Raw genomic sequence first — 21357 nt, forward strand, 5'->3', positions numbered from 1 at the left:
CTTCTGAGGCCTCTAGTCCAGCTGAGAGAGGCAATGTTTTCACTTGAATTCCATGCAGTGGTTGAGTGATGGCAGGTCACACAGATGTAGGTTCTTGATATCTGATGGCAGGGAAGGTGGCATCACGTGGAGGAAAGTCAGGAAAAAGCACGTGGTCAGAATCATGCCAACCATGGCAGGTGTTTTCAGTGGGGAAGGAAATACGCTGAATGTGCCGAGTGACTATCGCTAAGTCATATTTATTTTTTTCTTAGAATTTCCTGAACATTTCAAGTTTTTAACAAAGAGCACTTATTTATTTATATTTTTAAAGGAACGATAAAGGTTAAGCTTTTGTTTGGCTGCCCTGGGTCTTGGTTGGGGCATGTGAGAGCAAGTTCTCTGACTAGGGATCAGACCCAGGCCCCCTGCATTGGGGGCTGGGAGTCTCAGCCATCCGACCTCCAGGGAAGTCCCAAGAACACTTATTCTAATATCAAAATACTTTTCAAAAACAAAAAAACCTTTATGTAAAAGAAGTCTTCGTGGGGAAACATTAAGAAAGTGTCCACACAGGGTATGATTTGTATTTCAGAACACGATGAGCACAGTGCAGAGCAGGTCTCCAGAAAGGCGTGCATCAGGGGTGGGGGGTGTGCAGAGCCTGGGCGTGGCTCACCTGCTTCTTTTGCCCCCGAAGGTCGTCCGGGGCTAAGAAGCAGCAGGCCCACGAGAGCTCCAGGCCCCTGTCCATTGAGCGCCCTGGGGCGGTGCACCCCTGGGTCAGTGCCCAGCTCCGGAGTTCGGTGCAGCCTTCGCATCTCTTCATTCAAGACCCCACGATGCCACCCAACCCTGCCCCCAACCCCCTGACGCAGCTGGAGGAGGCACGCCGGCGCCTGGAGGAGGAGGAGAAGAGGGCCAGCAAGGCGCCCTCGAAGCAGAGGTGCGTGGTCCTCACAGCATCCATCCGGGGTGGGAGCCCTTCTGCACCTCGGCTGGCCTGCGGCTGCGCTGAGGGTGCCAGCTGAGGCCCACTGCATCCGCGAAGGGGCCTGAATTGTTCCCAGCCACGCAGGGGACCCCTGGTGTCTCACTCTCGGTGCTGAGAGCCCAGCCCCGCGGCCCTCCTCACGGCGCCCTGCATGGCTGTCAGGGCCGGTGCAGCCCTTCGTGGGGCAGGTCATTCCTCCACGCTGGACCCTGGCAGTGGGGCCTTTGCAGTCACTTTCCCGGGTGGTCTGGGCTCTGAGGGCCTGGAGATGTGAGTGTGGTCGCTGGATGGTGACACTGTCCTGGGTGTTACTGGTCCCCATGTCCAATCTTCAGTCAGCTGGGCTCCTGGGGCCGGGGCCTCGCTGCAGAATCCGTGCTGCCCTGGGGAAGCCGGCGCCCAGGTGCAGACCCGCCCCAGCCCACCGCCCTGCGGGAGGCCCATGCGTGTCCCCGGTCACTGAAGGTGACCCCATTTACAGCAGCCGTGTCACGCGCTGAGGTCTTGCTGGTCCACGTGGCCCGGGGTGAGGGCGGTGCCTGAGGCCCGGCGGGCCAGCCCGTGAGCTGGAGGGTGGAAGGCAGCAGTGGGGCTGCCCGGGAGGGTACTGGGGCGAGCGGGCCCGTCCTGCTGCGCCTGCCCAGCAGGGCTCCCTGCTTGTGGTCTTGCGTCCTTGGTCTGCTCTTTGCGCCAGCGCCCACGGGCCCTGCCCAGTGGCAGGTCCTGTCTGGCTGTGACACAGCTGAGCCACAGGGGCGGCTCGGGCGCTCCACACTGGTCGGTCCAGGACATGTGTGCCTTTTGTAGACAGCAAAGACCCCAGAGCAGAGGTCCGCTGCGTCCTCCTCTTGGGGTGACCCCACCCAGGGCGGTCAAAATAGAAGTCACGTCAGGGCCACAGAGCGTCGCACCCGAGGTGGATGGCCCTGGGACAGGAGCGGTGGGTGGTGTGCTCTCTTCAGCTGGCAGTGACTGAGCTGCAGGGCCAGGTTGGGGCCTGCTCCCCTCTGGAGGCGAAGGCTCCTCTGAGTGCATGGAGTGGCAGGCACCTGCGGGTTTCAAGAGACTGAGGTCCGCCTGGTGAAGACCTGGTGGGCAGAAGCGCCGGTGTCCCGCCTGCTCTGACGGAGCCCTGACCTCCAGCTCCACAACCACGAGGGCCTGCTGTCCTGCCGTCCTGCCGGCCCCGCGCAGCAGGCGCCTCCTCTTTGCTGTGGAGCGTGGCTGAGCTGAGCGCTGCTGGAGGCCCGGCCCGGGCGGCGGCTCACTGCGCGTTGTTCCCTAGGTATGTGCAGGAGGTCATCCAGCGGGGGCGCTGCTGCGTCAGGCCAGCGTGCACGCCCGTGCTGAGCGCCGTGCCGGCGGTGTCCGACCTGGAGCTCTCCGAGACAGAGTACGTGCGCCCCCCTGGGTCCTCCCAGTGCCGGCCGGCCCGCGACGGGAGCTCAGGCGCTGCGCCTGAAGAGCTGGGGCTGCTCGTGTGTCTGTGAGAGGAGCCCTGGCCGTCCACGTGGGGGCAGCAAGCGACAGGCCCGAGAGGGGTCTGCGCTTTCCGCACGAGGCCTCACGCCCCGCACAAGGCCTCGGCCCTCGCTGCAGTGACCTGCCTGGTGTGATGGGCTCAGGGCTGCGGCCCTGACTCCCTTGTACACTGCTGACCAAAGCACAGGCCCCGGGCGCTGTGTGCACAGCGAGCCGGCTCTAATCTTGCGTGCCGCGTGGGAACTCGTGGTCCATGCCCGTGCACACGGGCCGGGCTGGGCGTCCAAGGCCTGAGGGCCGTATGTGGACAGCGCGGGCCACCCTGTCCTTGAGCAGAAAGAGGGGCCCCCACTCAGCCTATGCCGGCCGACCCCCCAGTCCTTTGTCATGCGTGGCCGAGGGCCCAGCTCTGAGCCTCCCCGTTGCTACTCTTTCTGGGGGGTGCTCTTCTGTAGAGAATGGAGCCCCTGGGAATCCCAGGCGGCTCCTGGGATGGGCCAGGCCTGAGGTCAGAGGACCGAAGGAAGGGAAGCAGACATCAGGAGCCTGGCTCAAGCTGGGGGCGGCCACTCAGCTGAGGTGACCGCCTGCTGTGTGACCAGGAGCACCAGTGTGGTGGATCCCCACGGAGAGGAGAGCCCACTATGACTCAGGGCCTTCCTGACACAAAACTGGCCGCTCATCTGGCCAGGGCCAAGGGCTGCTCCTGGGCCCACTGGGCAGCTGGGGCAGTCACTGGACAGGACTCAGGAGGGCACAAGCGCCACCCGTCGAGAGGAAGCCCCTCGCTGCCCGTGCAGGAGGCGCTGTGGGCCTCGGTCCCTTCTGGAGAAGGGGCCGGCTGCCGCCTCTGGTCTTGTGAGCAGCTCTCTGCTGTGAGGCGGGTCCATTTCCGGTCCAGCGGTTCTGATGTCTAGTCCCTGGCCTTGGGATGTTTCTGAAGGTGGCTTTACAGGGACATGGGCCGAGCCACCCAGCCTGCTATCTCAGAGCCAGGGGCTGGCTGTCTTGAGCCGCCTGGCAGAGGCGCCCACCGTGGGGTCCTCCTGAGAAGCCTGCTAGCCCGTTTCATGTGGTCTGGGTGGTAGGTCCGCCCCCCAGGCCAGCCAGGCCACAGTGAGACCAGGGCTTCGAAGCAGGTGGCAGCAGTGGCGGATAGCTGCTGTCGGTGTCTGCGTCTCGGTCCGGGCTGGCACAGCGTGGAAGTGTGCAGGGCGAGCCCCCAGGGGTGGGCGTGGCTGGGCGGGGTAGGCAGTGGGGCCTGTGGACACCCGGCGTTTCCGAGTGAGGTGCAGCCCACCCTGCAGGCTCTGCCCCGGCATCTTCTGGGGCGTCTGGTAGGGCCCCAGCCCCAGCGGTCACAATGCTTCTTGGCCCTCAGGACGAAATCACAGAGGAAGGCGGGAGGTGGGAGTACCCAGCCATGCGACAGCATCGTCGTGGCCTACTACTTCTGCGGAGAGCCCATCCCCTACCGGACCCTGGTGCGGGGCCGCGCGGTCACCCTGGGCCAGTTCAAGGAGCTGCTGACCAAGAAGGGCAACTACAGGTGAGAGGCTGGGGCTCGCAGCACAGAGCCGTGTGCTCCCCTCCCGTTGAGTCCCAACCCCGTCTGCCTGGCCGTGGGCTGCTGGCGCGTACCCTGCGACAGGTGAGGCGTGTGTGGCCTCGGCTCAGGGCCCAGGTCCTGCAGGCCGACCAGGGCACCCATGCTGGTGTGGCCCGAGCCGGCCTTGTGTTGGCTTCCTGACCAGGCGTTTTTTACGGGACCGCGGAAGCCAGGGCCCTACTGCAGGTCTGCCCTGGAGGCCCCTAGGGGCACTGCAGAACACGCTGGGGCCGGTGGGGTCTGTTTTGGGGCCAGCCCACAGAGGGTCTGCCTGAGTGCTTCCCTCTGTCCACCAAGTGGCCGAGAAACCCCACTGGGGGCTGTTGCCGCTGGAGAGGCCTGGACTGCAGGGCCGAGTGCATGCAGTAGTCAGTGGAGGGAACGGGGACCCTGAGCCCACCCACCCCTCCCTGCAGAGGCCGGGGCAGGGACCCGCATGTGGTCACTGCACGTATCTAGCACCGGCGCTCAGGCACCAGGGCCAGCTCACGGGCCTGCAGGAGGTGCTGGGGGGCGGCCGCCCAGCTGCCTGGCCCCGCCACCCTCAGTGCCTCCTCCCGACCACAGGTTCTACTTCAAGAAAGTGAGCGACGAGTTCGAGTGCGGCGTGGTGTTCGAAGAGGTGCGTGAGGACACGGCTGTGCTGCCCGTCTTCGAGGAGAAGATCATCGGCAAGGTGGAGAAGGTGGACTGACTGGCGGCCTGGCCGCTGCACCCTCCGGGCTCCACGAGGGCCCGTGCCAGGCCGCCCGCTCTCGAGGGTGCAGTGGGTGCAGCTGCTGGCAGGGTGGTGTGCTTGTCCAGGCAGCCCGCCTGGTCCCTCTGTGTCCAGGAGGGCGGGAGTCTGCTGCGGCGCCTCCTCCCAGAGATGTGCACTAGCCCGCACCCGTGGGGAGCCCGCCATGGGGCCACCTGGAGACCCTGCCCAGCGACCCCGTGCTGCTAAGCGGATGCCCCTGGCGCTTGCCTGCCGTGGCCTGCCCCAGAGCCAGGGTGCAGGGGCTCCGGGGCCTCTGTCCATCGTCCATGTCACCGAGTGCCTTCAACCAGCTTGTCTCTGGCCTGCCACTGTGTGGGCCCGGCGCCGAGCACCGAGGCCCGAGCTGGCTCAGCGGGTCCCGGGCTGCCCTCCCCAGGGCCCCTGTAAATATGTACATTTCTCAGGCCCGCACCAGCGGGGGGCTGCCCTGAGCCCGTTTTTCATGCGCTGACTTGTACAATTATCTTTTCAAAGGTACTTGGATAATGAAATAAAACCATTTTTGAACCTTCCCTGGCTGTGGACTGCAGCTGTCCAACATGGTTGCTGGGCTCCTGGCGTACGTGCCCTGCCTCCCAGGCAGCATTCAAGGTCGGGCCCAGCCTCATGGGGCATGGGGTGGCGGGGCACAGAGCCACGCTGGCAGCTTGGGGGAGAGGGCAGGGCCAACACAGCAGCAGTGCTGTGGGCCTCCTTTCTGCCCCGGTGAGGCTGCAGACCCAGGCTGGACCTAGGTGCCCATCAGGAGGGCCAGGCCCCACCCAGGATGTAGAGGCCCCAGGGGCTGAAATCCAGCCAAACCAAGACCAGAGCTGCCCTTCTTAGGAACCACACACAGTCCAGGGCCAGAGCTGTTTATTCACACGGCTGCTCTCACGGGCCCGGACACGGCTCCTGGGTGGGTGCTGACGGCGGGCAGCTACAGCTCGTCCCTGGGCTCCGTGGTGTTTTCTGGCTTCTCGTCCTTGGGTTCCGTGGTGTTTCCTGGCTTTTCCTGGCAAGGGTCACAGAGACCCAGCTGGGTGCCACACCCTCCGCCCAGCCCTGCCCATGCCCACCCACAGCTACTCTCGAGAGGACTGGCCCGAGGCCTGGAGCCTGGGGACAGACACCCACCAGGAAGGCGGCTCCAGGCACCTCTGCAGGCTCCTCTGCAGGCAGCTCGCCCCCGCTGTCCAGAAATTTGGAGAAGGTCTCCAGGTCCCTGGCGCCTTTGTAGTCAATCACCTGAGGAGGGACATGGTCTGGGGACCCCGCCTCCTGGACCCGAGGCTGACTCTCCAAGGCCACGCCCACCTCCAGCCGAGGGTGGAAGCACCCAGACCTAGCCCAGGCCGCACCTTCCGACCAGGCCCTGCTGGGAAGTACTTGAGGGTGGGGAAGCCGCGCACAGGGAAGGCCTCCAGCTCGTTGGCTGTGGCGTCCAGCTCGGCGATGATGACGTCCTCGTGGTCCCTGTACTTCTCGGCCAGCTCCTCCCAGGCTGGGGCCATCTCCTTGCAGTGGGCACACCACGGGGCGTCTAGGATGGGACACGTCAGCACAGCCAGCAGGTCCCCCGCCACCCTCTGCCCGCCACCCGCCACAGCCACACTCACAGAACTTGATAAACACGTTCTTGGTCTCATCAAAAGCCACCTGCTCAAAATTCTTGCCCACGAGGGTCTTGACTGGCCGTTGGTCCCAGTCTGGGGGGACCTCCTGGCTCAAGTGATAGGGCTAGGGGAACAGGGCCAGGGGTTTCACCAGGGGTCTCCCGCTAGCTGCTGCTCCCACCCCATGGGCAACCCACCGCTGACCTTGACCCCTCCACCCAGGACCGTGCGGCAGAAGTCTGTGATGGTGGCAGCGGTGACCGGCGCCCCATGCTCCGGCGCATACTTCTTGGTGGTCTCGATGTTGATGAAGCGCAGGGTGGGGGCCTCCTGGGCCTTGAGGCCAAAGTACTGGAGCACGTGGTCATTGTCGGCACCCACGTCCACCACCACGAACAGCACCTGCCAGCAGGGAGTCCGCGTGGGCTCCCCGCAGCCCCACCACCCCAGCCCCTAGGCCCAGCCAGTACCTGCCCCCGGAAGGGGGGAGCCGCCTCCCGGAAGCCTGCCAGCAGCTCCCGGTGGGCATCCAGCGTCTGGTTGATGAACAGCAGCAGGTGGTTAAGGATCTTGGCCTCAAAGATCTTAGAGGACGTCTGCAGGGGCAGGTGGAGCTCGTGGAGGCCCCCACGGCCGCCACCCACCGCCCGCACCTGCCCGGCAGCCCACTCACCTCGCTGCTGTACTCTGTGACCAGGTGCATGCTGTGGGTGAGCAGGAAGCGAGACAGGTCCCCCTGGTCCAGGCCCAGCTCCTTGTCCACCGGGAAGTCCGCCCGCCCTTCGTCATACTGGACGACGCCGAGCGGGTCAGCGGGAGCCAACGCACCCACCCCGGCTCCTCCCTGAGCCCGCCTGACCCACCTTCTTAAAGAGGACCACTGTGTCCTTGGTGAGGCCGAACTTCTGAAAGAGCTGCGGCCGGTCGGTGAGGCCAAAGGTCATGTCCAGGGCATCCTGGGCCAGGCCCAGGAAGGTAGCCACGTCCCTGTCCTGCAGGTCCTGAGGGGCCCGGGCCTGTGAGGCCGCCGGGCCCACACCCTGCTCCCAGGCCCGGCCCCGGCCCGCAGCGCACCTGGAAGAAGCCGACGACTACCACGTCCCGGGTGTCCGTGAGTGCGCGAACGTCCTCCTCGTCCTCCAGCTGCCTGGCGCTGGGCCCCACCCGCCGCCGCAGCCACTCGGCGATGCCCTCAGCCTCCCGGGGGCCTGCGGAGACTCCCCTCAGCTGAGGCCCAGCCTCTGCCACCTGCCCGCCCCCTCGCCCGCCCCCTCGCCCGCCCCGCACCAGTGTACTCCTCTGGGTGTGTGCGGTTCCCCTCTCGGAAGAACTTGAGCGTGGGGTATTCTGTCACTGCAAACTCCTCGGCCAGCTCTGGCTCCGCGGGCCCATCCACCTTGGCCAGCGTGACTCTGGCCGACTCTGCTGCCAGCAGGGCGGCTGCCTTGCTGTACTCAGGGGCCAGGGCCCTGCAGTGCCCACACCACGGGGCATCTGGAGGACAGACCCATGAGTGCCCCAGGCCTTCACCACCCCCGCCACAGCCCCTGCTCCAGCCTGGCCAGAGCCGGCCAACCTCGGGGCCAGCTCCACGCTTGAGATCCGGTAGGGAGCAACACGTCCAGTCTACACCCTCCTCGTCAGGGGCCCACCTGAGCCTCGGCCAGAGTCCAAGCACCGGAGGCCAGACTCCTTGAGGGCCCCCGAGTGGGACTGCAGTGGCCAGCACTGTCCCTAGAGTGGGTTTGGGATGGATCTTCCATGGCCACCCATGAGGCCAGCTCCCGCCATCTGCCTGTGGAGGCCTGCCGGCTGGGAGTGGCTCCTGCCTGTGAATGGGCTGTACAACCCCAGCCTGAGTGCTGGCTGGCCCTTCACGGAAGAGCCTGGGGGACACTGACTGGATCCCCCCTGCACCTGTGCCTCCCCACCGTGAGGCTGGACCCCAGGCCCAGCTCTGCCCCAGGGCTCTGATGGAGCCCCAGGAGCACAGCGAGGGAGGAGCAGAGCACCCAGGCGGCCCCTGAGGGTCCCCAGCCATGCTGGCCTGGCACTCACAGAATTCCACCAGCAGGGCTGGGTGCTCCTGCAAGGCCTGGCCCAGGGTCTGCCGGCTCAGCACCAAGACCCCATCCTCCTCCGGGGGGTCCTCCTCGGGGGGCTTCTCCTCAGGGGGCTTCTCCTCTGGGGGCTCCTCCAAGGGACCCCTAGGCCCCAGCCCCTGTCCGCACAGGCCTGAGGCCCCGAGCAGCAGCACCAGCACCGGCAGGAACTGGCCATCCATGGCGGTGCGGGGGCCCCTGGGGCGGGGGCAGATAAGGGGGCGGGGGGCCAAGCAGCGGCCGCCACGTGGCACCCAGGCCTGGTCGCAAGAGAGATAAGGCCAGGAGCCCCCCCCCCCGCCCCCGCCGGGGAGGGGAGGCAGACAGGCAACACCAAGGGCACCGAGGCAGAGCGACGTTTAATAGGGCTGTTCAGGGCACAGTGCCAGGCCTGGGGGCATCCTGGGACAGGACAGGGGGTGGGGGGATGGCCACTGAGGGGCCGGGGAACGCTCAGGGGTCCCTTGCAGCAGCTGACAGAAGCGGGGGGGCCAATGGGAAGCGGCCCCGGGGCGGGGCGCTCAGCGCTCCCAGTCCTGGCAGACGTGGAGGCCCCACTCCCAGGACAGGTGGGCGGTTCTGTCGTCATCGGTGAAGAAGGACGTGACCACGTAGGCACCCCGCACCAGCGCGCCTCGGGGCGCCTCCTCTACCGGAGTCACGAACTCATACTCCTGGGCGCTCGGGCCGTAACTGCCCACCATGTAGACGGCTTTGTCCACTGCGGGGGAATGAGGGCACTGGGGGCTGCCCTCTGCCCCTCTCCAAGCCCGCCCCCCGCTGCTCCCTGCACCCCACCCTCACCTCGAAGGCCGTGGCGGTAGGTGTGATGCAGACACTTCAGTCCACTGACGATCTCCTTGTTGACCTGAGAGACAGACAGTGTTAATGGGAACTTCTGGGGCTGGGCCTGGGGCTGGCTGGTGTCCCCATGACAGCGCCCTCACCTTGAAGGTAATCTTCACTTTGTAATCAACACCCTCCTTCAGGACAAACACCTGGTTTTTCAGCGCAGCCAACTCCCCTGTTAGGGAAAGTGCAGTTAAGTGTGAACTCCTGTGAGGATGAGACTCTGAGCCCGGAGCCCCCATGGGGGGCCTGTGTCTGTGGGCTCTGCAATCTGAGGACTTGGGATTGGGTCCTAAGAGGTCCATGGCGATGAACTCAGGTCTCTACCCCAAAGATCAGTTGCAGAGGAGGTTACCTGTGAGGTCCCTGCCTGGGGCTCAGGGTTGTGCCAGGCATCTGGGAGTTACCTGTGAGGTCCATGACGATGGGCCCCGGGGCCTGCTCAGATATCAGTGTCAGCCTAGTCACCTGAACGTTGGGCAGGCTTGGATCTGAAGAGAAACCACGAGTCTACAGGTGCCCCTATCCCGCCCTCCCCCCAGGCCCAGGGCGTGGGCGTACCCACGGCAGGCAGCACAGGCCCCAGCAGGGCCCGCTTGTACTTGACCAGGCTCTCGTCGTCCGGATCCAGCTGCTGGATCTCCAGGAGGCTCTTCTTCCCCGGGGCCCGGTACTCGGGCACAGCCTCGTCCAGCGCCTCTTCCGGTGGCAGCTGCCCCCCCTCTTTGTCAGTCAGGAGGACTGGGGTTTGGGGAGGCCGTGTGAGCAGCTGCTGCCAGCTGACCCTGGCCTTTGCTGGAGCCTGCCATATGGCCAACTGGGCCTCCCACCGCCCAAAGGAGGGGACTGAAGAGGCAGCCGGTGAGGGCTCTGGGAGCCGGGTGGGCAGGAAGATGCAGACTAGCATCCACGCCCAGCCTCTTCAGGAGGGGCCTGGCTAGTGCAGGAGGCTCCCAGAGACAGGCAATGGACCCCTGGAGGCACCAGCCACTTTCCCCTGGCCCGACCCTTCATGTAGAGCCCCTCCCTGACTCTGAGGCCAAAGGTGAGGAGAGGGAAGGGCCCAGATGGGGAGCAGCCCTGGGGGCCGGGGTCCACACTGCAGAGTGTTGACCACTGAGATCTCTGGAGCAGAGGCTGCTCCCCGACGCCCTGCAGGGCCCCTGGGCCCCGTTCCCACAGCGCTCTGGGACAGCTCTGGGTCCCCACCACACTGCCGGGAGCTAGCTTCCCTGAATGCCTCCCCGCGGTGCAGGGGGTTCCCCCACACAATGCCCCACACAATGTTTGGTTCTCACCAAACCCCTCTGCTTATGTTCTGAGGCCACCGCCCCAGGTGACTCCAGACCCTGTCAGCTGAGCCCAGTCCCCAGGCCTTAATGGGGGTCACTCCCAGTCCTTTGCACAGTCCCGGGAGCCGGCTCCCATGGTGCCCTGGGGCCGGGTCTCTGAGTCCCTGCCCACTGCGCCCGGGTCTCTGCGGGCTTCTCACCCTCCCCAAGGGGCGCGAGCCCCACCCAAGGGAGAGCGGACCTCAGGGGCAGGTTCCCGCGGGGAGAGGGGCCCCCGGCGGTCCTGGCTTCACAAGCAGACCCGCCCCCTCTTGGCCCCTTGCCCCATGACTGTCTAGCCTGGGAGAAGCCCCCCACCCTCTCCAGAGCGCGGCGGGGGGACCGCACCGCAAGGTCCCCACCAGCGCCCCCAAAGTTTCCGCGGGGGAGAAGCGGGTCCGCCCTGGGCTGAGCGCCCCCGCCCAGAGCCCCCCGCCCACGTGGCCGCCCTGGCCCCAGCCGGGCCGCTCACCTCGGGCGCACAGCGCCAGCCGGAGCAGTTCCAGCAGCTGCGCCCCCAGCTCGCACGCGTCCAGGCCCAGCATGGTGGCCCGCGGCCCGGCTCCGCCGCCGAGCCGCCGAGGAGCCGCCGCCCGCCCCGCCGCCGCCCGGCTCGGCGCTCAGCCCCGGCGCGACTGCGGTGAGCTCATCCCGGCCGGGAGCGCCCCCCGCGCCCAGCGCCGCGCCCGCGCCGCGCGCCCCCAGCCGCTCCGCGGACCCCGCGCAGCCCCGCAGAGACGCGCGTGTCGCCCGCTCGGCGCCGGCACCCGGTCGTCCCCGCCGCGGGCGCACCCGAACCCCGCACGGCAGCCGCGGACACAGACGCACACGGCCGCGGTCACGGTCCCAGCCTTCCGCCCCGCCTGCACCCCGCTCTGGCCATCAGGGCGGCCCCACCCCCGCGGCGCCGCCGGGAGTCTGGGGAGTCTCCGGGGAAGCCCTCTAGGCGGGGCGGTTGGGGCCCGGGGCGCCGAGGGGAGCAGGTGCGTCCCCCCCACAAGTCCCCAGGCTCTTGTTACCTGACGGCAGCGCAGGCCGCACCTGGGGGCCCCCCCTCCTCCTACACCCTCTGGAGCTTCAGTCTGGGCAGAGGGGACCCCTGGAGTGTGCCCAGCCTCGGGGGGTGGGGGAGCTGCGCACCCCAGAGGTTCACCGGCGTCAGCGCAGACGGGCCAGCGTCCACACACAGGGCCGGGGTCCCCCACACAGTGAGACACCCCGCCACGATGCGAGTGTTTATTGACCGAGCTGTGCCAGGGCGGCTTGGGTGGAGGGGCCTTTGTATGCTCTGTGCTCCCGAAGCCCCTGTCCTTGGTAGGGGGAGAAAAGGGACTGATTCAAAACAGGTGGAGGTGGAGAGCTGAGAGGGGACACAGAAGGGCTCTCTGGTCTCGATGCCTAAACAGACCTTGCAGCAGGCAGATTGGGGTCAGCAGGGCGGGGGCTGGGTGAGCTGGGCTGCAGGCTGGGGCCCTGTAGGTCAGCTTGGGGGGTGCAGAACACCAGCTGGAGTCCCCCTGCTTCCTTACACCCCTGAGTCCACCCCCCCACCCCGTTTCTGAGGACACCCAAAGCTCAGATCTGCCCTTGCCCAAAGGAGCGTCTATCTTTGGAGGAGGCCAGCCGGCCGTGGTGCTGGGGGCACGCAGGCTGGGCGGGGACTGTCCCCCCTGGAGCCCACCTGCCTACAATCTCTCCGAGGCAGGATCTCCCCAGCCATTCGAGGGTCACATCCCACCCACCTCCCCCACTGCAGGGGCCCAGGAGGCCACTTGTCCTCAGACCGGGGACAGCTGTGGCCTCTGGTGGCTTTCAACCTCTCTGGAAGAGGACAGCTAGGTAGGCCTACGGTCAGCCTGACCCGACCAATGTGGGTGGGGCTGGGTGGGTGGGTTTCACTGGGATCTAGGGGAGAGTGATGCCTGGAGGGGTAGGAGCCTCCTCTAGGCCCCTCCCCAGCTCATCCTGGACCTGGTTTCGCCAGCAGTGGAAATGGATTCAGATCGCCATGACTGAGGCTTCTGGCCAAAGGCCAATGCCAACATCCTGCTCCACCCCCCAGCACCTAAAAAACAGAAATAGACCTGTCTGCACACTTTAGAAAAGCCCCAACAAAGGGGTGTGGGAAGCCAAGATGCTGGAGGAGGGAGAGAAATGGCCAGGCTGGGCCCTCAGCCCAGAGAATGCCCACGAATCTCAGGAGCAGGTGCTGAGATCTCTCTGCAGTAAAGCCCCATCCCAGTCTCCCACAGCCGCAGGGTAACCTGGGTGGGGTCTCTGCTCTCCAAAGGCCCCCTCAGGCCCCTGTGCAGCTGAGGGGAAGGGTGCTGCCTGCAGTCTTCCCCAAGCCTCAAGGACCCCCACCTGCACCCCTACGCAACAGTGTCCCCCCAACCCGGGAGCACCGCGGGGGTCAGGCACAGGTTCACAACTGCAGGGACACTTGTGAGGCTGTTCGACCCCTCACCCAGCCCCCACAGCCCCCGCACGGCTGACCTCCTGGCACCCAGCAGGTATGGAGGAGGGGTCACAGCACCCCCACCTAAGGCGCCTTCCCCCGCGTCTCCTCTCCCGAGTCGCTCCCCTCCCAGAGTCCTCTCCTGTATCTGCGCCCCAGCCTTTCCCGAGTCCTCGTCCATCTCTGAACCTCCTCCCAGCTAATCCCGGTTCTCTCATCCCCCACGTAGTCCGGGTGGGGCCAAGACCCCCTCGAAGCGCCAGGCAAGTCCCCACGGACATCGGTTTCTCGTGTCGTGAGGGGAGCCTGTCCTGAGGCGGATGCTCTGACGCCCGCGCGCCCCCCAGCCCCAGACCTCGAGGCCGCTGCGGGCGAACACGCGGGCGGGGCGGGGCGGCGGCCGGAGCGGGGCGGGGCGCGCGGACACCCTCGCCGCGCCCGGCCTGCCTTTGCTATGGCCGCTAGCCCCGCGCCCCTCGGCGGGCACCCCCGCGTGCAGAGGCCGCATCTGAGCAAGGTGGGTGCCGGGGTCCCGCCCGCCCCCCGATTTCCTGGCACGCGAGGCCGGGAGGGGCCGGAGAGCAGTGAGTGCGGGTGCGCGCGAGTGTGGCCGCTACGCGAGCGCGCTAGTGTGGCCGCGGGTCAGGGGCGATGGCCCTGTGCGAGCGGGGTGGGGCGACGGAGACCCTGGGGCTGGGGTCGCCGCTCGCCCGCGCCCCCCTACCCCCACGGCCCCGCGCCTCCGCGCTCCGCCTTGGCCTGAAATCGCACCATCAGTGCGCGTTAATCTCCCGGCACACTGATCCGGCGCGTCCCGGCCGGTTCCTGGGAATCGGGATCTGGGGGTGGGGCAGGCCGGCCGCCGTAGCCCCTCAACCTCTTCCGCGCAGATGGAGCGGATGGTCGTGACCATGCAGGACCCCGACCAGGGCGTGAGGATGCGGAGCCAGCGCCTGCTCGTCACCGTCATCCCGCACGCGGTGAACGGTGAGGCCGCTGAGGGCGGGGGTGGGGGGGGTGGGGTGCCCGCCGAGGCCTCGGCTCACCCCGGCGTCTGCCGCGCAGGCAGCGACATCGTGGAGTGGCTGATGCAGAAGTACTCCATCGCGGAGGATGGTAAGGGGTCGTCGGTGCTCTTCCTGCGCCCCACGCGGCCCTGGGGCCGGGGCCAAGCCCGCTGGCTCCTCCCGCCCCTGAGAATTCACCGCCTGACTTCCCAGAGGCCCTGCACCTGGGCAGCCTCCTCGTGCAGCACGGCTACCTCTACCCGCTGCGCGACCCCCGCCGCCTCGAGCTCCGGCCCGATGAGACGCCCTATAGATTCCAGGTCAGCCTGGACTGGGAGCAGGTGGGGCGCCCCCCGTGGCTGCACCCCCAACCCTGTCGGGGACTCCAGGGAGGGGTGGGGCTGTGGTTGGAGCAGCACTGCCCGTCTGGTGGTCCGCTGGCCACTCCCCAAAAGGCCTGGACTGGAAGTGTCCCCATGACAGAAAGACCAGGTCAAGAGGAGGAACCTTTAGCAGGGTCCCCTAAGGGGGGCCCCCTCAGGTCCCTGCTGAGGACCCCGCCAGCTTACCCGGGTCCTGAGGCCTCCCCCACCGTCAGGGCCCTGAAGAAGGCAGCACTGCATCTCAGTGTGTGTTCTCAGTCATGATGGGGCCCCCCTCCTGGCCACACCAGGGACCCCGGCAGGACCTGCCCTCAGTCCCAGACCCCAGCACAGCAACTGCATCAGGGTCCTGGGCAGGAAGCCTGGAGTCAGGGAATGGCAGGTGGTCAGCTGAGCCTGGGGGTGGTCGACAGATGCCCCCCAGCTGGCCCAGTCTCTTCCCAAGGGAGCTGAGACGGTGGGGACAAACTCTCGGGGTGGGGAAGGCACAGAACATCCCAGAAAGTCCCAGAAGCCTCTGTTCCTGCCCCTTGCCAGACGCCCTACTTCTGGACCAGCACCCTGTGGCCAGCCGCCGAGCTGGACTATGGTGAGTAAGGGGGGTGGGCCAGCCCGGGTGAAGCCTCGGGCTGGTGGCCTTGGGTGTGAGGCTGCAGGGGAGGGGAGCCGACGTTCCTCTGCAGCCCGTGCCTGCCCTTCCAGCCATCTACCTGGCCAAGAAGAACATCCGAAAGCAGGGCACCCTGGTGGACCACGAGAAGGTGGGCATCCTTCCCTTCACAGGCTGAAGCCAGCCTGGGGATGCCAGTCCCCACTTGAGGCCCTGGAGCACACGGGGTGACTCAAAGGGAGGTGGGCGTCTGAGCCCCAGAGCTGGGCGCAGGAGGGAGGGTCCCACTGGAGACCTCAACCCTGCCCAGGAGCACTACCACCAGCTGCACAGGAAGATCAACCACGCATGGGACCTGGTGATGATGCAGGCCCGGGAGCAGCTGCGGTGAGGCCCTCCCGCTTGCCCCCGCCCCCTCCCATGCGGGACTGTCCAGGCCTTGGCCTGAGGGTGGGGCTGCTGGCGTGGACACGGTGTCCCTCCATCTTCGCCCACCCCCACCAGGGCAGCTAAGCAGCGCAGGAAGGGGGACAGGCTGGTCATCGCGTGCCAGGAGCAGACGTACTGGCTGGTGAACAGGCCCCCGGTGAGCCCCTGGGGGAGCTTCTTGCACAGCCGTGGGGTCCTGCCCAGGGTCAGTGTGCTGCCTCATGTGCTCGCTGAGCAGGACCTGCTTTCTGACCCCTGGGAAGGACATGCTTTTAGGGGTTCTGTCGGGTGATAGGAAGTTCTCTTTCTGTGGTTCCTCACAACCCAGAGGTCACAAGGCCAGGCCTGAGCCGCCCCTGCCCGCAGACCAGGGCACACCTGCTTCTCTCTGGGTCTAAGGAATCTGACCGAGGACAACACTGCCCTGGGGGGGTGTGAGGGGTGGGGTCACCTGAAGGCTCTGAGGGGCAAGTGGGGACCAGGCTTCGCTGCAGCGTGAAGGTCTGAGGTTGCAGGCCAGAGGCTCCTGGGGCGCTGGCCTGGGGCCTGGAAGGTGGGTTGAGGCCCCGCTGGAGAGCCTGGTGGCCATCAGCTGTGCGGGCAGTGCCAGCCGACCACAGTAGGTGCGCTGGGGGACGTCCCCGCGGGAGCAGGCACCGGGGGCGTGATGACTCCATCAGGTGTGGCTGGCGTCTCCGGGAAGATGACCCCTAACCCTCCACCTGGGGGTCCCGAACTCAGGACGGGGAGGTGGCACGGGCGGGTGTGGCCGAGGCCGAGCAGCGGACTGAGGGCCATGAGGGCTCCTGGGCCACTAGCTGGGAGGGCAGCCGCCACCTCCCACGGGGTGGGCACCCATGGTGGTGGGGCGGCAGGACCCCACGGGCTCAGCAGGGCCTCCCGGGGTTCCGGTCTGAGCAACCCAGAGCCTGGGGTGAGCTTGGCCCAGGCGAGGAAGGACGAGAGGCCTGGGGCAGATCATGGGCTTCACTTGAGGAGCTGGGTCAGGGCAGGAGAGGAGACGGGGTGGGCTTGGCTCGCAGAGAGGAGACGGGGCCCAGGCTCCTCTGAGCACGTTTCCTTGGTGTGGGTGACACGGTCGGAGCTTCAGCTTCGGGGGTCAGGAGGGTCTCTGCAGTCCACCCAAGCTGTGTCCCCACTTCCTCTTGTCTCTGCAGCCAGGGGCCCCCAGCGTGCTGGAGCAGGGGCCAGGACGGGGCCCCTGCACGGCCGGGCGAGTGCCGATGGTGAGGGCCCTGCGGGCTCGCCCCCGCCCCCCACCCCACCCCATGTGCCCCCACCTCCCCCACCCCCTCACCACCGGGGACCTGCTGTGGACTGCCCACCCACCTGTCCGTCAGCCAGTCCTGGCACTCGGTCACTTCGGCTGCTCTGCTCTGCTCCTTGCCTCAATGCCCCCACCTCAGTCCCCTGCTAACTTGTTCTCTCTTGCCTCCCACCTGCTGCCCTGGGTGGAAGTGAGTACAGCGGGCCCTATGGTCGGGGGGCTTCCCCCAGCCAGGGCAGCATCAGAGTCTGCAGGGCCTTGGAGGGGGTGGGCAGGGCTAGGGGCCCAAGGGACCCTGGCAGAAAGAACCACGCTCTCCAGAGCATGACTGGACCAGGACACACGTCTGAACTTGGTCGCTGTTGAGTCCTCAGTCAGATCCCATGACACCCGAAACAGGGCAGATTCTTCTGGTCTTCCCGATTTAAGAATCATGCTTTGTGGTCACGGTTTTATCACTTCCATCAAAGTCAGCTGAGAGGGAAGGTCAGATCACAGGTGTCCTGGGGGTGCCATGCCTCTGCCCTCCCCGTGGTACGTTTAAGCAGGAAGTAGTGACGGTTGAGGAACCTCAGGCAGCTCTGAGCATCCAAGGGCTTGGTCAACACCCTGGAACCTCCAGACTTGGGGCCCCAGGGAGCTTCCTGAAAAGTCAGACCCTGCAATAGAGGCAGGGGCTCTGAGGGGCAGGCCAGGGGTGGGACATCAGGCCCCAGAGGGGCCTGCCTTCTAACTGCAGCCCACCGGCCCCTTGCAGACCAAGACCCTGGATTTCTACAGGCGGGAGGTAGGTGGGGGGAGGAGAGGGCGGGGGGCCGGCGGCTCCCAGGCCTGGCCTCCCTCACAGGCCTCCTGTCCTAGGTCGAGTGCTTACGCAGGGCGCTGGGCCGAGCCCGGGTGAAGTCCTCCACCTGCCTCGAGGCGTGAGTGGGATGGGGGTGGCGGCTGGCACCCTGAGCCCAGACCCTTCCCCCTGCGCCCTGGTCCCCACAGCCCCCCTGCAGCAGCCCTGGCACCACCCCACCCCCAGGTACCTGAAGTTTAGCAGCCAGCATGGGCCACATGACCCCATCATGTCGGGTGCCTGCCCAGCAACCCCTGGGTCACAGACGACGATGCCTACTGGGCCATGAACGCACCCAGGTGAGCAGGTGGGCCAGGGGTGCAGGAGTGCCCACCCCATTCCTCACACTCTTGACCCGCCCGCCCTTCACCAGCGTGGCCATGCCCACCAGGCTCCGTGTGGAGCAGTGGGCCTTCAGCTTCCGGGAGCTCCTGGAAGACCCCGTGGGACGGGCCCACTTCATGGACTTTCTCGGGCAAGAGTTCAGTGGTGAGAAGCCCCCACCCTGCTGCCTGCTTGAGCCCCAACCCCAGATGCCCAGCAGCCCGTGGTGGGCCTGACTTGGTGCCTGGACCCCCAGCCGAGAACCTCAGCTTCTGGGAGGCCTGTGAGGAGCTGCGCCACGGAGGCCAGGCCCAGGTCCCCGCCCTGGTGGACGCAGTGTACCAGTGAGTGCTGCGGGCTGGGGTGGCAGCCGTGGGCAGCCCCGCGGGCCTGATCTGCCAGGCTCCCCGCCCCCGCACAGGCAGTTCCTGGCCCCCGGCGCCGCCCGCTGGGTCAACATTGACAGCCGGACGATGGAGCAGACTCTGGCGGGCCTGACCCAGCCCCACCGCCACGTGCTGGACGACGCCCAGAGGCACATCTACCTGCTGATGAAAAAGGTGGGTGTCCCCACCCCCCTGGGAGCTGGGGTCAGACTGCAGCCCAGGCCTGTCCAGACTCACCGCCCCTCCTGCCCACTGCCCTCCTTGACTTGAAAGCCATTTCCAGACTCCCAGTCTGTAGGTGTTGCAGGAAGTTCCCTTAAAGGACATGCCCACCTCTAATTCCTTTCAATGTGGCCACAGAGGCCAGCCTCACATCCCAAACACCAACAGTGTTCTTTATTTACTTTTTTTGTATTTTTAAAATATTTTTTACTTTTATTTATTTATTTGACTGCACCGGGTCTTAGCTACAGCAAGCAGCATCTCCAGGTGTGGCACAATGGGATCTTAAATTTATTTCTATGTTTCACTCCGCTGGGTCTTTATTGCTGCTGCACAGGTGGTGGCTGCGTGCTCTCCACTCAGGAGGGACGCAGGGCCAGCCGTCTCTTCTCGTGGCGAAGCCCCACCTTGACAGCCCCACCCAGGCCCTCAGTCTCACACACCACTGCCTCCTCTCTCCACGTTGCTGGCCCAGCGGTGCCGATCATAGAGGAGAGACAGGACGGAGAGATGGACTTGGTTCCTCCTCTACCACTTTTCAGAATAGGCGGTTGGAGCCCTGGTATCTGCTGAGGGCAGTTGGTGATGTCGGGATGTTTTTAATGCCACTGTTCACATTTTCACTGTATGGGATGGCTTTTGGGCCCCTCATCTCATGGGAGGTGCAGAAACCCCCTCTTGGCTAGCTGCTCTCGAGTCCTCTGATGTGTCTGAAACCTGTGGTGCTTCCTTCCTTTCTATGGGGCCATCCTGCCCCAGAGCCAGCAGCTCCCCGAGGCCTTGGCCTTCCCCCTGTAGTGGCATTCGGAAGCCTTGACCTGCAAACCAGACTGGTCGGTAGCGTCAGGGGTAGTCATGGTTACCAGGCCTTCCGGTGGACAGAATCAGGGCGTGTTTGAAATAAAACACCAGGAGTTCGTACTGAAGCTTCTACTTTGGAATCACGATTATAGCATTCCTTTAACCTCTTTCTTCTCACTCCCCTTCTGAAAATCTGGGTTCTCAGTGGTACCGTTTTTCCTCTAGAGTTACTCAGTAGCTGAGCCAAGGATCACAGCGCTACCACTCAAAGTCACTGAAAGTCGTTTACTGTTTTTTTTTCTTGGTCCTTTGGCTGTAGCCCCTCGGATGCTTGGTTACGTGAGGTCAGGGTGATGTCACCCACTTGACGCCCAGCTTCACCTGTCCCCGCTTCACTTTCAATATTTGTTTAGATCACTTGTTTATTTTATGATCACGTGAAACATCCGCACTGCTTCAGAATCTAACCTATAAAGCAAAGTACCTTCCACTGAATCGTTTATATCCCTGTTCCTCCACCTGAAGTTAACAATGTAAATGTGTATTTGTTTTTCTTTTTGAAACATAAGCAGCTGGGTTCATAGCTTCCTGTCCCTTTTTACTGAATCCTGTGTCATCCTGGCCCACGCCCTCACCCTCTCTCTGCGGGCCTCAGAGAACCAGGGACACGGGTCCCTGTCGCCGGAGGTTCCTGCCTGATGGGGGCCAGTCTCCCCGAGTCTGAGCTGGTCTTGGCGGGGGAGGCCCCTGTCCGAGGCCCGGCCCCAGGTGAGCCCGGCCGTGATGGCTGAGCAGGAGCAGGAAGGGCTCAGGGCGGGATGCTGTCTCTCACAGGACTCCTACCCGCGCTTCTTGAAGTCAGACTTGTACAGAGACCTGCGGGCAGAGGCTGTGGTGCCCCTGGAGACCAAGCGACGGTGAGCCAGGCTGTGCCCGGGGCAGCGGGCGGGGGGCCGGTGGCCAAGCGCTCAGGCCCCTTCTCGCCCGCAGGGTGTTCCCGTTCATGCGGAAGCCCCGGCACTCCAGCCCCAGCCCTGCTCTCCTTCCCGCCTCGGCCTCTGGGGAGCCCGTGGGTGGAGATGGTGATGGGGAGACCTAGGGGGCCTGGGGGAGGGGGCACCATCTGGCCCTTGTCAGCTGCTCCACCCAGGGCCCTGGCAGCTGCTGAGACCCGCTGTGCAGGCGTCCCCGCAGGCCCTGAGCATCCAGGGCCAGCAACGTCCTGTTCCCTTGTCACACCCTCCCTGGGGGCGCTGATTCCCAGGGCAGGGGTGCCCTGCGCGGAGACGAGATGGCAGGTCCGGGTGTCCTGTGCTGGCGCCCACCCGGCCAGAGACTCCGGGCGCAGTCAGGTGGTCGCCAGCAGGGGCGCCAGCCTGCAGGGGCCTGGCCTCCCGCTGGGCCTCCCTGCCTCCAGGGCTTCTCCTGACCTGCACAGAGGCTGCTCCAGCACCACTGGTCCTCGGAAAGCCGGGCCCGGTTCATGGCCAGGGCAGCAGAGCTTTTGGGGAAAGACACCCGGGCTCCCCACCCGGAAGGCCCCCCAGACTCGGGGTGAAGGTCCAGCTGCTCCTTGGAGGGGCAGCGCCACCGCCCTCAGGGCGGCCCACACCCTCCTGCCTCCAGCACAGAAATAAAGGCCTCCGGGCCCTCCCTCTGAGCCCGCGGTGCTGTGGTCCCATTGGTGGTGCGTGTGCGCGTGGTGTGGAGGCGGCGATCGCTGGTGAAGTGAGCAGTGGGCAGTTTGGGTGTCAGAGGCTGTGGGTTCAGGGTCCCGTACGCAGAGTCCACAGGCCTTGGGCAGAGCTCAGGCTGCAGACTTGGGGTTTGGGCCTTGGGGGGAGATCCAGCGAGAATATTGTGCTCTGGTGCCACACGGATGCCAAGTTCTCCAGGGGGCCGGG

The 21357-nt window shown here is 65.8% G+C and overlaps 4 protein-coding genes across 9 annotated transcripts in view; 2 read left to right on the forward strand and 2 right to left on the reverse strand.

Annotated features, from left to right (window-relative positions):
- AXIN1 (axin 1) overlaps positions 1 to 5336 on the forward strand; it is a 38223-nt gene extending 32887 nt beyond the window's left edge. For 3 of the 5 annotated variants that reach the window (XM_070363029.1, XM_070363031.1, XM_070363030.1), the window contains exons 8-11: positions 680 to 925; positions 2259 to 2366; positions 3837 to 4004; positions 4632 to 5336. In XM_070363029.1, the coding sequence (XP_070219130.1) occupies positions 680 to 925; positions 2259 to 2366; positions 3837 to 4004; positions 4632 to 4758 (649 nt within the window). In that variant the 3' untranslated portion in view covers positions 4759 to 5336. The remainder of the gene's footprint in view (positions 1 to 679; positions 926 to 2258; positions 2367 to 3836; positions 4005 to 4631) is intronic. The other 2 variants (XM_070363032.1, XM_070363033.1) reach the window with 1 other exon arrangement.
- A 332-nt stretch (positions 5337 to 5668) lies between these two features.
- PDIA2 (protein disulfide isomerase family A member 2) lies at positions 5669 to 8821 on the reverse strand. Of its 2 annotated transcripts, XM_070362175.1 has the most exons (11): positions 8478 to 8821; positions 7707 to 7913; positions 7494 to 7627; positions 7283 to 7420; positions 7093 to 7209; positions 6890 to 7015; positions 6624 to 6821; positions 6423 to 6543; positions 6165 to 6346; positions 5941 to 6051; positions 5669 to 5818 (listed from the first exon to the last, which is right to left on the reverse strand). In XM_070362175.1, exons 1-11 carry the CDS (start codon positions 8701 to 8703, stop codon positions 5744 to 5746), a joined length of 1635 nt encoding a protein of 544 aa, XP_070218276.1. In that variant the 5' UTR covers positions 8704 to 8821; the 3' UTR covers positions 5669 to 5743. The 2 variants fall into 2 exon arrangements, with proteins under 2 accessions (XP_070218276.1, XP_070218275.1); XM_070362174.1 differs by having other exon boundaries at positions 7707 to 8821.
- Positions 8822 to 8865: 44 nt separating this feature from the next.
- Positions 8866 to 11542, reverse strand: ARHGDIG (Rho GDP dissociation inhibitor gamma). The gene is made up of 6 exons (XM_070362176.1): positions 11174 to 11542; positions 9932 to 10111; positions 9778 to 9861; positions 9469 to 9545; positions 9326 to 9389; positions 8866 to 9242 (listed from the first exon to the last, which is right to left on the reverse strand). The coding sequence occupies exons 1-6, from the start codon at positions 11244 to 11246 to the stop codon at positions 9043 to 9045; spliced, it is 678 nt and encodes a 225-aa protein (XP_070218277.1). The 5' UTR covers positions 11247 to 11542; the 3' UTR covers positions 8866 to 9042.
- Positions 11543 to 13571: 2029 nt separating this feature from the next.
- RGS11 (regulator of G protein signaling 11) lies at positions 13572 to 20876 on the forward strand. Its single transcript, XM_070362728.1, is given in 18 exon segments — positions 13572 to 13676; positions 14050 to 14146; positions 14225 to 14275; positions 14380 to 14486; positions 15087 to 15138; positions 15252 to 15310; positions 15470 to 15546; positions 15664 to 15745; positions 16767 to 16835; positions 17634 to 17663; positions 17738 to 17799; positions 17907 to 17950; positions 17953 to 18019; positions 18094 to 18209; positions 18301 to 18388; positions 18466 to 18604; positions 20288 to 20370; positions 20444 to 20876. Coding segments are annotated over 18 exon segments (1395 nt in total). The 5' UTR covers positions 13572 to 13613; the 3' UTR covers positions 20553 to 20876.
- The last annotated feature ends 481 nt before the right edge of the window (positions 20877 to 21357 follow it).

Source organism: Bos mutus, chromosome 25 (assembly GCF_027580195.1).
Source record: "Bos mutus isolate GX-2022 chromosome 25, NWIPB_WYAK_1.1, whole genome shotgun sequence".
Classification (NCBI taxonomy): domain Eukaryota; kingdom Metazoa; phylum Chordata; class Mammalia; order Artiodactyla; family Bovidae; genus Bos; species Bos mutus.

What these genes read in the sequence shown, in the direction of transcription:
- PDIA2 (XM_070362174.1), bottom strand. Translation starts at nt 8,703, where the DNA reads ATGGATGGCCAGTTCCTGCCGGTGCTGGTGCTGCTGCTCGGGGCCTCA. An exon ending in TCCTGGGTGGAGGGGTCAAG is followed by an intron (nt 6,544 to 6,623) that starts GTCAGCGGTGGG and finishes CTGTTCCCCTAG; the next exon opens with CCCTATCACTTGAGCCAGGA. An exon ending in TGCCTGGAGCCGCCTTCCTG is followed by an intron (nt 5,819 to 5,940) that starts GTGGGTGTCTGT and finishes GACCCTTGCCAG; the next exon opens with GAAAAGCCAGGAAACACCAC.
- ARHGDIG (XM_070362176.1), bottom strand. Translation starts at nt 11,246, where the DNA reads ATGCTGGGCCTGGACGCGTGCGAGCTGGGGGCGCAGCTGCTGGAACTG. An exon ending in CATCGTCATGGACCTCACAG is followed by an intron (nt 9,546 to 9,777) that starts GTAACTCCCAGA and finishes TTTCCCTAACAG; the next exon opens with GGGAGTTGGCTGCGCTGAAA. An exon ending in AAGTGAAGATTACCTTCAAG is followed by an intron (nt 9,390 to 9,468) that starts GTGAGGGCGCTG and finishes TCTGTCTCTCAG; the next exon opens with GTCAACAAGGAGATCGTCAG.